General features: G+C 55.7%; 1 protein-coding gene across 1 annotated transcript in view; it reads left to right on the top strand.

The window, feature by feature from the left end:
- Nucleotides 1–15,822, top strand: part of LOC119096542 (tyrosine-protein kinase Dnt) — a 32,307-nt gene extending 16,485 nt beyond the window's left edge. The window contains exons 6-9 of the mRNA XM_037219449.1: nucleotides 9,537–9,689; nucleotides 12,886–13,045; nucleotides 13,862–13,998; nucleotides 14,768–15,822. Coding sequence (XP_037075344.1) covers nucleotides 9,537–9,689; nucleotides 12,886–13,045; nucleotides 13,862–13,998; nucleotides 14,768–14,879 — 562 coding nt within the window. The 3' untranslated portion in view covers nucleotides 14,880–15,822. The remainder of the gene's footprint in view (nucleotides 1–9,536; nucleotides 9,690–12,885; nucleotides 13,046–13,861; nucleotides 13,999–14,767) is intronic.
- The last annotated feature ends 868 nt before the right edge of the window (nucleotides 15,823–16,690 follow it).

Genomic DNA, 16,690 nt, shown 5'->3' with positions numbered 1-16,690 from the left:
GACACAGATTTGATGTCACGACACCTACCGCATGTGCTATTGACAGTTTTTATCGCTGTCCGTCGCCACCTGTATCTCTCATGAGTTAAGCCATGCGAATGGTGTATTGGCAAAATGGAATGGCGCATTTGAAACCAACGAAATGACGGAGGAGACCGTGAAAGGTAGCGAACAAGTGCGGGTTCATAAAATGTCCTACGACGTATCGTAATGAAGCCCCGATTTCATTGGAATGCTCGGTCAGCCGTGCGACGGAACCGCTCGTGACCCGCATCGTCTTCGTTTCACTGCGCCTGTGCCGTGTGACCAGAAATGCTTTCCCGGTAAGCCTGGCCGCCATCCGTCTTCTTCATCTGACAGCTTAATGGTCACAACTCAGCCATGCCGCTACAGCTTCTGGCTTCAGTCTTACCCACCACCGTACCGCATAATTCACCTAAAAACGGTCGCCACCATTCGTCTTCTTCTTGCCGATATCTCCAGCGCGTTATCAGAAACGGGCGAGGTTCCTTTTCATTCACGCGAGGTACAACGCGGCGCCCGTGTGGCGGAGGCTGACCGCTGCTCGGCTTAAGTGCGGGTGGTGTTGCCAGCGAGGGCTGGCTGCCAGCGGGTGCTGCGCGTGTGACGACCCGCCAGCACCGCCACCCGCCAATGAAGGGCCGTAACGACAGCGGAAATCGAGGTCACCGGCGGTTAACTCGCTCCCGCCCATCAGGACATCAGGGTGCGTTTGTGTCTGACGAGGGCGACGCTACGACTGTGCTGAGCGCGCGAAAACGCTGTGAGCAGTGGAGCAAGATTGACGGCATTAGAGGGCCGCGCCTACCAGCCGGAGTCGCTGACTCGCGCGACCCTTCGCCCCGAGGGAACCGCCAGGCTGGCGGCCGTGCCGAACGGTCGGCTGTGGAGCCTGTGTACGCCGGTGGTTAAAACATTTCACACGTTGGATGCCGACAGCTACGTCAGCTTGATTATCGTAATTTGTTTATGGATGTATGTAACTGCTGGGGCATTGGCGCCGCATCCCATGATGGAAAGTGATGCTGGTGAAAGTGTGCTGCAGCGGGTCAGCGCGATTAATTAAGAGATGTTGCAGAAGATAGCCACCCTCTCTAGTTTGTCTGGTACCATAAGCAAAGGAGTGCGATTAATTGAGAGATGTTGCATAAGATAGTCAACCTCGCTAGGCAGCCCTACTACCATAAGCAAAGGCCATGTGGCACAAAATGACCATGGGAGTCGATGCGCTCCTTGGCCCAAATCACTAATTGGCTCAGAAATATCAGGATTGCCTGTAATGTGTATATTCAGTTACTTATGAATATTTTGACTTCCACACGCTATATTTTATCATTTTCGTGAGTCAGGAACCATAATTAAGCAATGTGAGCTTTCGTAGTAGCGTCTTACGGTCCCTACGGATTTTGGCTGCCCGCTGTTCTGTTCCGGATCAATGGCATGCTCATGCGAGATTCTGAAGGAACGTGACTGATATATGGTGAAACCATGCGCGCACATGGCTCCAGCTAGTAATCAGAATTATGAACGCTGACATCAAAATCGAGCGTATTCAGTGTCAGCCCAAATGTGATGGGTTCTCAGCTTCTGAATGGCCAGACTCGCTTGCTGACCTGTGTACTACACAGGTGTTCGGTAGCGATGCCTGCCAGCAAAGCTCCACGCTTGGTCTGATATTCCCTAGCACGCTGTTTTCGTACTTGCTGCTGACTCGGACAAATCCTCCGGCCCGAAGCCGATTAATTTTTACCCTTAGTGAGGGGCATTGAAGTCTGAAGCCGGTGGCTCTGCTCCTTGAGTGAGGAGCGTTGAAGTCTGAAGCCGGTAGCTCGGCTCCTTGAGTGAGGAACAGCGAAGCCGGTAGCTCTGCTCCTTGAGTGAGGAACAGCGAAGTCTGAAGCCGGTAGCTCTGTCCTCTGAGTGAGGAGCAGTGAAGTCTGAAGCCAGTGACTCCGCCCCCAGTGTGCGGAGCAGTGACGTCTGCTCCCTGACCAGCCGCCGGGGGTTCTGTGGCAGGCTGTGACTGGCGCCGTCCGGATAGCCGGCGCCGGGCGCTGGTCCTGGCCTCGCCTTAGGGTGCACCGGGCCTTCAGCCCCTGACCCGGCCACCTGGACGGGCCCCGGGAGAGTCGGGCGTCACAGGAGGAAAGAGCGCCGACCCGCGGTTCATGACTCACCGCTCGGCGCCTCACTGAGCGAGCCAAGCAGGTTCATTTCCAAAGAAGGAAGAGGACGTGACGTTGAAACTGCCGTGATGAGAGATGAGCGTGATATGGGAACATTAAAAAGACATAATCATCCAAATTGGAAGCCAATGCGGTGTCGTAAGTTGACCTCATTTCGATGCAGACCGCCTTTGAACATGAACACGCTATAATCCGACCACCTTCTGCAAACACAAGGCTCAATTTGTAAAGACGCCCAGGGGCGTGGTGCGCTGTTACTGGCAGTTATTCTGCCGCATGCAGCCATGTTTATTGGCTGCAAACACTACCACGCTCCAACGCGACGGCCGACCCCGGGCATTACCATGCTGGGACACGCCTGCCGTTGGCAGACGCTAGTCCGGTCAAGCACGTCCCTAATCCGCCAGCATCGCCACGTTCATGGAAGACGCGTGGGGTCTGAAGACGGCTCCGACGGCGGCTTCACCCAGCTGGGCCCGTTATGCCGTCTGGGGTGGCAGCCATTGCTCTGTCTGCCGCTGAAAGCGATGGCCCCGGTCTTTGTGCGGACATGGCTGCGGCGGTCCAGTGGTGATGCAGATGCCCGGAATGGGGACGCCGTACACCATGACGTGATGGCCTCGGTCGCAGGCGGCCGGGGCGCCTCCACAGTGACGTGACGTCGACCGTGGACCAGCAGCACTGTACAGGCCTGCTTATGTGGAACGTCTTCATCTGGAAACGACAGGAAACCGGCCGTGACGGCTTATTTGCAGACTGGCTCGTGTTTAGTCCTGATGTAAGCCCAACCTAAACAGTACATTATGATGATACATGTGTCTGATAGCTGACTTCATCCTGCATGCGGTGGTCCAGGAAACGTATAGTTTCATTTCTACAATTTGTATCTTTTGTTACGTGCCCCGTGAGTGAGAGGTGGTATGTACAAAGGTCTCTAATCCCTCTCAATTTCACTCCCCCTCCCCATCTATCAGCTGCAAACTGCGCAAAACACTGATTCGTCCGCAAAAACCTGTCAGATGCAAAAACGTCCGCCCTCTGATCCCGGATGAACGAAGCGCATATGTCACCATCGGGTTTACCGTCCTAAAAAGCCTGCCAGCTGGGGATGTCCTGACTCGGCTCTATCTATAGATGTGCCATCTTCTCTCCGGCGTATTCTTACCGACGCGAGCTGGCTTACAGCTTCGTTGGGTTAGTTATCAGTTTGGCTGACTTCAACAACAATATTCGACTGACCTCGTCCGTTTAAGCCACTTTCAGGCGGCGTCAGCTGATTTGTTCATGGTCAGCTGACGTGAGCATTTGTCAGCCGGACTTTAAGGTCGTTTGGTTTGGAAGCGCCTGGCAGCCGTCGGTAGTCACCATCCTACCGACCGCTCGCCTTCTTCCCCCTAGCGATGCAGCTAGCATCACTCACCAGTCTCGTTCGTAAACCCATCTGAACCTGGGCGACTCATCGACCGCGTTCGAAATCAGCTCGAAGCAGCTTCTCCTACATGGAGACACGCCAGTCAGAATCAGGCGCTGAAGCGTGCGAGGATATCAGATGCCTTTAAACTGATTACAAGACTAATTTTGAATTGCTTTCCCCGTGCGACTAATCAGGGCGTCACCGCTACATGGACATCAGTTTGTGGCATGAAGACTTGACGCTGTTGTCTGATGTACACTGTCCCACGGCATTGCCCTGTATTGCCGCCACTGCTGCGCCTTGTCGAGATGTAGTCTGCCCCGCTCCACACTGAGCCCCGACCCCGCCGAGCCCGGGCCATCGCCCGAGGCGAGGTTAGTCACGTGACCTCGCACCAGACCGTGGCTGGGAGACAGTGGCCGGAAATACCGAACCTCACGAGCATCGTCTGTTCCATTTCACCACTCTTCGCGTGACCAAAGTTACTCTGGTTTTATATTGGATTTTAAATTTTAAACGATCCGAGCAGGTAAACAGGCCATTTTCAATTGCTGATGTTAATGATATCATTCATTACTGGTAAGTCAGTGTTAATACAATTAAGAGTTGCCTTATGAACGGTATGTCTATAGCCTCCCCCCCCCCCCCCCACCCCTCAGTTAAAAAGACTTCAAATGGTACTTTCGTTAACCTCGAAGCAACCAACGGCGAGTGAATGTGAAACCATTGTGTGTGTGTATCGGTTGACTATTCCAGTCAGTTGACCAATCGGCGTTGACGACAGTTACGGACTGTTTTGTCACCTGCGCACTCGCGTGCACGTGCGCAACGGCCACAACCAGGAAATATCCGTGTTTTGGCCGTGGATGGCAAGAAACTGACGTGTCTGCGGCTGCTCGCTTCTGCGTTTGGCACCGCCGCAGCCGGCCATCCCCTCTGCCGTCCCCCCTGCCGTCCCTCTGCACCAGGCCGAGCTGTGGCCTGGAGCCGTGCCATGCCCGGCAGTGCCGAGCGGCTGCTGGTGCGGCTCGGGGGCGGGGGCGGCGCGTGACGCTCCGGCGGCGGTCGCGGCCGGGACCGCTACACAGGGCGCGGGCCGCCCCTCCCGGCCGCGCTGCCGGCCACCGGCTGCGGGGGCGTGCGGTTCGTTTCACGCTGCGAATGGCCTTCATGGGAGGCTGTTCAGCCGCGCCTGCCGTAAAATGTGGCGAGAGCGGGCTCGGTTGGGCTGTTTCCAATGGCGGTGGAGGTGCGGTTCCGTGGCGTGCCAGAGTTCGCGTTCGGAGCCGCCGGCTTGCGGAAGGGCTTGTTTTCATGTCGCAGTCACCAACCACCTTTTTGCTCATTTCAAAGGGACGAGGCACGGCGTAGGCATCCGTCCACACCGCACGCTATGTGCTGACGCGGTTTGACAGTCACGCCCCGACCACATTCATAGCAATGCCTGAGAAACGCGAGGCAACCGAGCCTCTTACTCCCACATGCTTTCGAATGCGTTCGTCGGTCGGTGCGCCTCGGCTAGGCGTCTAGCGCGCCGCGAGCGCGGGCGAGCCGCCCCGTCGGTGTGTTTTGTCAGCGACGCCCGGCGATCCGTCACTGGCGTCCGATCCTCTTCCGGTTGAGTTCGCATGGCTAGCCAACCCTCTATTTTCGCCCCACGGACCGTCAGACCCGAAACATGGGTTTATTTATGTTGAATAATCCGCGCGCCGCTTGAGTTATGTGGGAACGACGTGCTCCGATCGATTTATCATGCTCCTAATCGACGTCGACATTGTCGGATACATGGGAAACTTGCGCACTGTATGGTTTGTGATCGACGCTCTCCCAGTTCTTTAGAAGTTTAGATTTGCATGGAAATGGAATATTCGGACGGTCTGTCAATTCCGATAATTATGATCTGAGTGATACCCAGTGCAGACAATATGGATTAAAGCACCAGCCACACTGAGGCAGTCGCCAGTCTAGAGCCACGCGGTTCAAGATGGTGATGGATCTACTGGTTAAAGCTGAAGTTGCCATGTGGATCAACTTATTTGAATCAACCAATGGCGGCACTTTCCAAAAACGATAGGGGACTTTAAAAACTATTCCGTGTTTTTCGATGTCATTCTTTCCATACGTGGACATTATCCTTGACGCTGCGAATTATTTTTTCCAAGAGGTCGGGCCCCTTAAAGTTAGAAAATGACAGCTCTGATAGCAGTGGCATACATGATTTCAACTCCTGCAGGCAGACAGTGCGTTGGCTTCGTCTCACACCTTAAGCTGTAATCGGACGGAGCAAACACGAAAGCAAAAACAAGAAAAAACAAGTGTCTGGTCGTCGCGTGCCGAGCCCGACGCCACCACCTCATGTGTCCGAGTGTCATGTGTCGTACCCACCGCCGAGACGCGGTCTCATGACGTCTCGGTTCGTAACACCGCCATGGAACAACACTACACCGTCACGGCTCGTAGGCAGGGGCACAGCCAGAGCCTTAGCTAGGGGGCGCAGGGCTCAGAAAGGCCCCTTAGCGTGAAAGACCCGCTTGAAAAATATCGGTTGATATGGCCCACTTGTAGTTTAAGCGTACGAATTTAGTTGGTTTTGTTTATATTTTGACTTTTTATAACTAGAACAGAAGCCAAAAGCTGTCGCGCTGTCAATTTGGTTTGCAATTTGAAAGCAATAAACTGAAGAAATCAGGTGTAAGGCTTTCGCATGGAACAAATCGCCAGCGGTCTTCATTTTATAACGGCTCATTAGACCCTGAAACTCGTCTTAACATGGCCAACCCATGTTTTTCCGGAAGTGTTGAGCATTCAGTCAGAGGCGTTAAGTGGGAAAAATAGCGCAATACAATTGTTAATATCCATGATCGCATCCCCAAGCCACCAAAAATCTCTACGCTTGGTGTTGCAGTCTTCATTGGTCGCACGGCGTCGGCCCAGCGACTAACACTATGCGGTGTCAAAAAGACGGGCGAAAATAGGGTGTAGGATTAAAAGAGAAAAGACAGAACAACTACTTTGTGTGCTCCTTAGTTGTTAATCCGTCCAGAGGACATCCCTAGCTTTCAGAAGTGTGCCCCAGTCTAATCTTAAGACGGTGCGGATTTATTTTGAAGGACTTTCGGAAGTCCAGCGTGGGGCTGCTCTTCCTGCTACCATTCTGGCGACACGGTGACGTGGTACCTTGGGCGAGCCGGAGGCCCTTAGAAGGATACATCATATCACACTGGTCCTCCCCCTGACGCGGGAGGCCTTCTGAACCGCGAAGCTGGTCCCGGATCGACGCAGGAATTCTCCTTGACGCAACAAGATTCCTGATCGCCACGCGTGGTCGGATCATTGGCGCATAGACTCCAGATTGACTTACCGGTCCCATAGCTGGAATTAGGTTAGTGGGTGCAATATTCGGTCCTGGTGGCTGACGGTCACCGGGCCTCTCCATTATTTCAATCTGAACTCTAATCATTAGGTCTCGGTTTCTCGACTCGAGGCCCCTTATTGACGAAGGACACTCTGTTAGGTACTATGGGCTGCTGACCGACACAGGAGTCCCGCAACGTTGCAGCGCCCCTACCAATGCAAACTGCGGGCTCGGCTGTGTGCTTGCTCGGGGAATGGGCGGACCCCTCGGAGCTTAAGGGATATGGGGTAGCACGTGCCCCCCGTGCCAGCCCCATTTCTGTGCCACCGCTCGTAAGCGCCCCGCGACGCAGGATGTCGTACGCTCTCGCGGCGTCACGGTACGCTCGTGGCCGGTGTCCTGGGACGCCAGAGCGGCTCTTTCTCGGCAGTGTAAGGCGTCACACTACGCTCGTGGCCGGTGTCCTGGGACGCCAGAGCGGCTCTTTCTCGGCAGTGTAAGGCGTCACACTACGCTCGTGGCCGGTGTCCTGGGACGCCAGACCGGGTCTTTATCGGTAGTGTAAGGCGTCAGACTACGCTCGTTGCCGGTGTCATGGGACGCCAGATCGGTTCTTTCTCGGCGGTGTGAGGCGTCAGACCACTCTCTCCCCCGGTGTCACGCGGCCCAGCCGTTAGCGGCGTCTTCGGCACGTCCCTCGCGTTTCGCCTCCGCGCCGGCTGTCTCACAAAAGCGGCGTCGACAAAAGCGGCGCAACCACTGCGACACAGACAAAGGCGACGCGTCGGCGGCAGACGGTGCCCTGCGTTGTTCCCGGGATGGCACCTAGCTATGAGTGCGGCCGGTGTTCGCGGTAGACGATGCCTGCGCTGGCCATTGTGACGCGCTGCTGGAGTCGCGGCGACGCATGTCCCGGCAGGGGGTCGCACTGCGCGCGATCGGCGACACGGGACGGTGCGTCCGAGAGCTCCGTTGGCCGGGCCACCCGTCACGTCTGTCACGTCCTGTCATGGTTCTGACATCTGTCGTCACTATCATTTTGGTGCCATATGTCACATTCATGACGGATAATTCGTCCAAAATATGCGGTTGGTCGTTAAGATGTGTCATGCGTGGCATATCGGTCATATATGACATACTTGACGAACATGACAGATTTGTACTCTGAAATGAATCAACTTACGTGACACAAATGGTACTAATGACAAACCGGAGACCTAGGTGGAAATGTGTTGAATCTTGGATGCATTTAATCAGATTTATTGGATCTACAGCTACCTGGCATATAATTGAAATGCCATGAATATTTATATATATATATATATATATATATATATAAGTGTCCAGCTTACGTTCCGTCCATACGCGTTCGACACGTATGGGCGCATCGCAGTACATTCACTGCGCCCCGGCATGGCAGCCCAGACAGAGCCGGCGCGCTCCGTCCGCTGTCCACAAATCTGGGTGCGGTGCTGGGCCAGTGTGGGGGCCTGAGAGCGTGCGTGTCTGGCAGTCACGCCCCGCCCGCGAGTCGCGCCCTGTCATCCAGCGGTCAGCCGTCTCACGCAGGTCACACCAACCCCGGCTCACACGGCCAGCGCGGCGTGAGAGCGCGCGTGCATGCTGGACGTCACGCCCAGCTCACCCGTCACGCCCCATCGGCGTGTATACACCCGTCGCCTGCTGAAAGCGTATACCCACAAGTACGGGATCCAACACACGCCCAGGCGTCCCGTCGGTGAAAGACCCGCAGCGAGCGACTGGGAATGTTTCGTGCACGAACTAAGCGTTGCGTGTTTCGAAAGGAAATTCCGCGGTTTTTGAGACGAAACAGGTTGAGCCTCAGAAGACAACATTTGTGGAGTCTCTATCGTGAGCGTACTCTGCACGCTGCCGTCCCTCTCGGGCCGCGAAAACAAACAGCGGGGCTCTCAGCCTGTCCTGCGAGGCCGCCGTTGCGCCGGATTTGTGTGTAGTGTCCCGGCTCTGGCTCTCGTCACTGGCCAAGATTTACGGTGTTTTCACTGGGCAGAGCCAGAGCCGCCCGGCCCGAGCTGAGAAAATAGCGCCGCCCATTATCACCTCCCGAGGGCAATGATTTAGCCTGATTTAGATCAAGCCCGCCCGACGGAGGGCAACAACAAATGCAGCTGAGTCATGAGCTTCTCCACGCACTGCGGCCATGTGCGACCGCCTTGCGGTGTCACGTGACGTGGGGAGCGTGACGTAGGGCGGTTAGGGGCGTCATGTGTCGCTCAGCTCCTCGGATCAGAGTGGGGTCCTACCAGAGGCCTGGTGCTTTTTGCGATAGGATCAAGGCTCAGAAGCTCTCGTCCACGCTACCTTGGATTGGATCGCAGTTTTATTTATTTCTGTGCCGAACACCTTAATCAGCATTAGGAAGAAGCGACACGGCTTAAATTTATAGTCTATCCAACAATCATTACCGGCTTCTGCTGCGCAGGTGCATGGCTTTGGTCTTACAGCTTTGGAGACGCGAGGACGCTGGCCGATAGTCATGCGGGACGTGTTGGACCTGACTCATGCCCCTGCTCCGCAGGTATCTTCAGACATGCAGCTTTGGGGCCAGGAGCGACGTGAAGACCCTGACTGTACGGGACGTGGTGGACTTGGCTGAGCAGGTGACACAGGCCCTGTTGTACCTGCACGTGCAGAACATCTGCCACACAGACGTAGCGGCCAGGAACTGCTGGTGAGTCGGTGGGCTTTGATGTGTACGTGGTGCTCAACACTTTTGACTTCATGTTAACGACTATCATACTTCTCGCTCCATGAAGCAACTGCCTCATCTCCTGACGTCTTATCCTTCTTAGTTGGTTAGGTTCTCACTGGAGGAGGGTCTGGCAGTTTCCTGTGCCAGATATCTTCATCAGAGGCCGAGAGGGGATGGGCAAGTTCGTTTTTGTGCCCGTCCATCCGCATAAGCAGCTAACCAACAACAGAGTCGTCATAAATTTGACGGAAGGCATAAATTGCGGTCCGCCTGCTGGGACCCCTCTGGCGCTGAAAAACACGTTTCGCGGTGGGAAGGGGGGGGGGGGGGAGGGCTGTCAGGCAGAGTTCGCGGGGTGTCCTGATCGATGGGGTGCTTTGGAGGCGTCACATCACTGGCTGCTCCAGTTCCCGGACATCTGACCGTTTCAGGGGCACATGTGCCCGTGGAGGAGGTCGCTGGTGGAACGGTGTTTTAGCTACTATGCCAAGGGAGGAGGCAGATGGGCAATGAGGTCCTTGGATTCCCCTCCCAAAAATCTGACACCGTCCTCCGCTCCGAGGTCCACAAGGTCATGTCAGCCAATGCCGTGCCTGTGGCATGGTATGCTTCCCATCTTTTTCAGATGCCTCCATTCTTCAAGAGATTGATGAGGGTTATAGATGACTATTGGCCACGAGAGTTTCGCACACGGCAATTCTAAACCTCCGACGGGGGCAATAAACCAGTGCCCGTTCTCCTCCACGATAGTGGTTTGACACCACCATCTTCATCATCCGCCGGGATCTCAGACCGCGGCCAGGGCCGTGCGCTGCCGCGGAGCGCCGCTGACGCCCCGCAGAAGTCGAGGCCGCTAAATTCGCTGGCCCGTTAACATAGCGGGGGCCGCCCGGTACGACGCTGAGACACCCGGTCTGGGCCACTGGTCACCGCTCCCGTCGGGCTGCTGCTGCAGAAGCCGCACCTGCCGGGCTGCGGCTGACGGAGGGGCTCCTACAGGAGCGGCTCCCGTCGGGCCGCTGCTGCAGGAGCCGCACCTGCCGGGCTGCGGCTGACGGAGGGGCTCCTACAGGAGCGGCTACCGCCGGGCCGCTGCTGCAGGAGCCGCTCCTGCGGGATCGCTGGTCACAGCTCCTGCCGGTGTCTGGCGAGGGCGACGCGTCAGGTCGGCGCTCGCGCGACGGTTGGCGGATGGCCAGCGGACTTTCGGGGGACGCCCGCGAGAGAGAGAGTGTCCTGGCGGCCGAAGCGCTCGCTGGTAAACTTCAGCGGACACGCTCGAGAGGTCGGTAGGCTGTCTTCGGGGTTCGATCGGCGTCCCACCAGCGTTTTAAAACAGTCAGCGGTAAACGTTATTCTGCGTTTCGTAGCTGAACAAACACTCAAGGATGACATGTGATTTGTGAAGCGAAAATTTGCCGGACGCTTATCGGACACTTGTTTAACGTCGCTTCATGGTTCAACGGACTCCCAACGGATGTTTCGCGGATATCCCATCGGTGTCAGACAAACAAGGCAAGTTTGTTCCCGAAGGGCGTCTTAGTGTCATGGCCCAACTCAAAGAAGTTGAAGGGAGTGCAGATTCTATGGCCGAAAGCGTTGAGCTTGTGGGATTGCGCGAACATGCAAAACACTGGAGGACGCGCGGCGAGACCGGTCGTTCGGTGGGGGGGGGGGGGGGGGGAGGGGGGGTCAACGGACCAGCTTCTGCAATGTGCCGTCACAACACCCCTGTCTGCGGCGACGGTGCAGGAACCCCGTGATGACATGCACGGTCACGTTTATCACGGCGGCTCCCTGAAAGCACGTGTGCCAACTTGTCACGTAACCGAAAACCGCTGCATGAGAAAAAGCCAGCTGGCCGGCCTTTTGCCCAGTCAGATAGCGGGGGTCCCCCGTCAGCAGTCTGTCAGTCGGGGGTCCCCCGTCAGCAGTCTGTCAGTCGGGGGTCCCCCGTCAGCAGTCTGTCAGTCGGGGGTCCCCCGTCAGCAGTCTGTCAGTCGGGGGTCCCCCGTCAGCAGTCTGTCAGTCGGGGGTCACCCGTCAGCAGTCTGTCAGTCGGGGGTCACCCGTCAGCAGTCTGTCAGTCGGGGGTCCCCCGTCAGCAGTCTGTCAGTCGGGGGTCCCCCGTCAGCAGTCTGTCAGTCGGGGGTCCCCCGTCAGCAGTCTGTCAGTCGGGGGTCCCCCGTCAGCAGTCTGTCAGTCGGGGGTCCCCCGTCAGCAGTCTGTCAGTCGGGGGTCCCCCGTCAGCAGTCTGTCAGTCGGGGGTCCCCCGTCAGCAGTCTGTCAGTCGGGGGTCCCCCGTCAGCAGTCTGTCAGTCGGGGGTCCCCCGTCAGCAGTCTGTCAGTCGGGGGTCCCCCGTCAGCAGTCTGTCAGTCGGGGGTCACCCGTCAGCAGTCTGTCAGTCGGGGGTCCCCCGTCAGCAGTCTGTCAGTCGGGGGTCCCCCGTCAGCAGTCTGTCAGTCACGTGTCAGCGTGACAGCCGTCTTGCGGGGTGGGCCGGTGGGCCCACTGGCACGGGCCGGTCTTACGTGGGCCGGTGCTGCTACTAGCCAGACTGGGCAAAGCTGCCGGCATCAGGTGTATCTCGTGGTACATTTCATGTTAAAGTCTGAATATATGTGAACACATCGCCTGACATAAAGGAATATACCTTGAATACATCATGAAATATCAGAATATATCCATACTTGATCGTTAATATAATATGCATAAAAATGATGCCTCTGCTAAGTACATCGTTTAGCACATAAAACATTGTAATGGGAAGCAGTTGCAAAGTACAGCTACTCCTGCATAGCCTTGCATACTACGCGGCAGGATTTCAATGTGGCTCCGTGCAGGATTACTGTCCTCAGGACGTCAACGTGGCCAAATTAGACCTACCATTAAACTGTCGACTTAACTGCACATATCCTGACGGGGGCTGTCGTCGGGTCGTCCGAGAGCGCGAGCCCGGCCCTGTTCGCTGGCGAAAGCTGGGGCGCGGTCAAATGATCCGTGTCACTCGCAAGTGCTCTCGTCACTTGACGACCGAGCCGGCTGCAATGCCCAGCAATGCCCTCCTGTCAATTAATCGCGCTCCTTTCGTGAGAAGTTGAGGCATTGTCTCCGTGTTTGTGGCCGGCTCTTTCCCGGCCGTCTGGTCTGATGAGGTGGCCGGGCGTGTTGCAGCGTGGACGACAGTTTGCACGTGAAGCTGGCAGACAGCGCGCTGTCACGTGACCTCTTCCCGGACGACTACTGCTGTCTGGCCGACAACATCAACCGTTCCATCAAGTGGATGGCGATGGAGGCCATCCTCACCAACCAGTACACACCAGCCGCGGACGTGGTGAGGCCACGTTCCTTTCTCGCGTCTGTAAGACAGATAAATATGCTGTGGGTTCCCCTCGTGAACGCGGACATGGTGCAAATGGCAGTCGTGCCGGGGCCTCTACGATAAGACACTGGTTCCAGGAAAAAGCTTCACCATCTGAAGCAGCAAGTAACATTTTTCACATGGTTTAGCCAATATTGTGTGACTTTGCCCCTACTTTGAACGAAGGCCAATCTGGCATGGTCTAGTCGCCAGAAAATGAGAGACATCACAACGTCAATATTACTATGTTGCGCAATCCAAACATATCTACAGTAATTACAATTGCAGTACATTGTGCTTCTTGAAAGTGTACCGGCGCAACCAGCATTTCGTGTGTGAGGATGCTGGTTTCTGAGCTTTGTACTGGTATCGGAAATACCATGCGGGCGATGCCTGCCACACGTCGCTATCGCTGTGCGTATTAGCAGTGTTTGCGGGCTGGACTAATTAGTCGCTGTAGCGTCCTGATGGACAGCGGTGCCCATTTAGGTCCTGTCTTTGTGGCTATCAGGGTGAGTGCAAGCTCCCTCCGTAAAGGCCTGGTGAAACACGAGATGAGGTGCCCTGAACGGTGTGGGCCATAAGGTGGCTGGACAGGGGCTGATCACACGGACACGCGCTCGTGATTGTCGGACCGGCGCCTCTGAGAGCTTTTTTAATCTGATTTATATGTGTTACCGTCCGCACCATGCCGCTCTTTCAGTGGTCGTTTGTTGTGCTGCTGTGGGGGCTGACCACGTTGCCACAGCAGCCGTATGTGTTACGGCTTACACCATGTCGCTGTTTCAGTGGTCGTTTGGTGTGCTGTTGTGGGAGCTGACCACGTTGGCACAGCAGCCATATGTGGAAGTGGACCCCTTTGAAATGGCCAGCTTCCTGGACGAGGGCTATCGGCTGGCCCAGCCCCTCAACTGCCCCGATAAGCTGTGAGTATAATGTCGCATGATGTGGCTGCGCGCGCCGGGCCGCCACCCTGTGTTGCGGATTTTGGCATTGTCGAGCCCAGTGTAAGAAGGCTTGTTTTTATCACATGATGACACGCAATGAAGAGCCCTTTGTCTGAGCATAATGCTGAAGGCTGCACACCGTCATCAACAGTCGGGATGTGTTGCAAACCATTTGTTACTGTCAGGAAGATAGCGTTGACTGGCGGCCGTGATGATAATGTTCGCTGCTGAGGGTCTGCGCGAGCTGAAGCCTGTTTTACGAGCCACTCAAGGTGCAGCAGACGAGAGGAAAAACGGAAGCATGTGCGTGAAATTCATCACTTGTCGGGTGATAGTTGTCATTGATATGTACTGAGATGGAATCAAATTAATTCAATACCGGTATCAGTGACCGCTATAAAGAGCGGGGCGTGACGTCACTTGGGCACTTACCATCGCACTGGTTAAGGGTGCAGCTGATATTATCCCCATTGCACTCCCCGACCCTTCCTCCCCCAACGGACCGACAGATACACACCAGTTACACTTACGGCTACGGCAGCAGGGCAGCGTTGATGTGCTCTATCAAGGGCCGTAACAAATGGAGATGACGTTTTCTGCAGGTGTAGAGCTCCCGAAGTCCGCAGCTGCAGGGCCTATGCTAAACTGTAACGAGGCCACACTTGAGTGACTGTGACACCGGCCAGATGTTTTATCTGGCATTTTTTCGGTTGATTTAAAGCCTGAGCGTGCTGCATTGGGCCGGCAGGTTTTCTGTGATGGCGTTCTGCTGGAGCCGCGAGCCGGAGGAGCGGCCGACGGCCGAGCAGATCCTCGACTACCTGCACGGCTTCAGCAAGCAGCTCAGCCACTACCTGTAGCCGCGGTATCCCGCACCCTTCAGTGGCTCGGCCCGCTGGTGCAGATGTGGGAGGACATGTTGCATCCGTGCAGTTGGCAGCGCCCGCTGCTCTGCGACGGAGCACGAGGCAAATTGGCCCGCCTTGTTCGTTCAGATCCTCTCGGTGGCTCCGTCACCGACGCCACAACCGTCGCCTGCGAAGGCTTTAAGACTAACCGGTCCTGGTGTTCTACTTCTGGGTCGCTCGAATTCAGTGCAATATGTATTGCATGCAACGCGAGTGAGACCTCTGTGGTTCGGTCACAAGCATAGACATTAGTGTTGGCTGAGAGATTACTGTGATATAATTTAGGTCGTACGGTCTATATCTGCAGCGAGCCGTGAGGCTCCGAAAACCGAGCGCAAAACAGAACGATGCTTAGGTACTGAGTGAGTGTTACATGTGTGTTTCTACCCCATTTTCTAGTCGAATATAATGAATGGAAGGCATAGCCGCTTCACCCAATGCTGTCTTATGATGTTACGGTGTAAACAGCAAAACCTGCTGATTATCTTTTATACCAATCCAGTTTTGCACATTCGTTCTTCCCTCTCGCTCTTATCAGTGTGGCTATGTTCGAACGCCGTATTTCCTTCGCGATCTCTTCCCCCTTGTCTCCGCTCATTGGTAGATGTGCAGGTTATTCCAGTCGTGCGTCCATGCAAGCACGCCAGTTGTCAACGCAACCCCATGTGTGGTGTATTGATCTAGCTGTTGTTGCCCAACTGCGCGCGCCGAGGCTCCGAAGGAGCCCCTGTTACCCTTGCGTCGGATATGCGCAGATGTGGAAAGTGTTTGCATCTCATCTCGGACTTGATGGGAAAATGTTTTCATCTCTTTTCGCCTGACTGAATGATGCTTTCACCTCGGTGAATGCACACATTGGAACTTCTATCGATGCGAAATAAAGCTTGATAACCCTCGCCGAGTTTTGGACGTCCTGCTATATCCTGACCAGCAACAGCTGAGCCCCCGTTATGACGGAGTGCTGACAAAGTCCCCGCAAGAACTTAACGGACCCACATGAAGCGGACCCACATGCGGACACAATTACACAATACCACATGTCTTGCGGACCCATATGAAGTTACATGTTGCTGAGAAGCACAAATGCAACTTCCCCGGGCTGCCCGATATTTTGAGTTCGGGTAATACTTAGCATAACACCTAAGAAAGTTAAGTGGACCCCACAACTCATGATTCTGTCTTAATTCTTTCCGGCAGTCCCTGATGGCGTACGGTAGCCCGACATTGGCACTTCGTATTGAAGCGAATCTTAAGTGTAACCCGTTCACATAGACACATGTCAGTTTCCGCGAGGTTGGAGGGAACGTCCGGACATCTGACTCGAATGAGGGTCAGCAAAGCCCAGCAGCGTGCCTGAATCAGTGGGCCCGACAGTGCGGGGTACGTCGGGCGTATCCTACAGGCCCGGTCCACGCGAGGCAGCATCCACGAAACACTAACGGAACTGCTAGAACCGGGAGCCGAAGTTCAGGGAAGAAATACCCAGCTGCCGATTTAAAACAAAGGCAGACATAGGCTGAAAGTGACAAGCTCTAAGCGCGGGCGACCGCTTCGTCGCTCGCCCTGATGCGCCGCTGATAGTCTCTATCGCAGCGGCGCTGTCGCCAGCTGGACCCGAGTGCCGGACTGGCCATCCGTCAGCGCGACAAATGTCGACTGGCGACCCGCATCGCCGCCCGGCCGCCCGGCAACAGACGGACATCGAAATCGACGGCGAGGATCGTCTGGGCCGACGGCCCGACGCGGGCGGGCGTCCGCATAAC

The sequence above is a fragment of the Pollicipes pollicipes genome, unplaced genomic scaffold (assembly GCF_011947565.3).
Source record: "Pollicipes pollicipes isolate AB1234 unplaced genomic scaffold, Ppol_2.1 Scaffold_4295;HRSCAF=5057_pilon_pilon_pilon, whole genome shotgun sequence".
NCBI classification, from domain to species: domain Eukaryota; kingdom Metazoa; phylum Arthropoda; class Thecostraca; order Pollicipedomorpha; family Pollicipedidae; genus Pollicipes; species Pollicipes pollicipes.
Note: the sequence above shows the minus strand (reverse complement) of the source record. Positions and strands in the feature narration are given on the sequence as shown.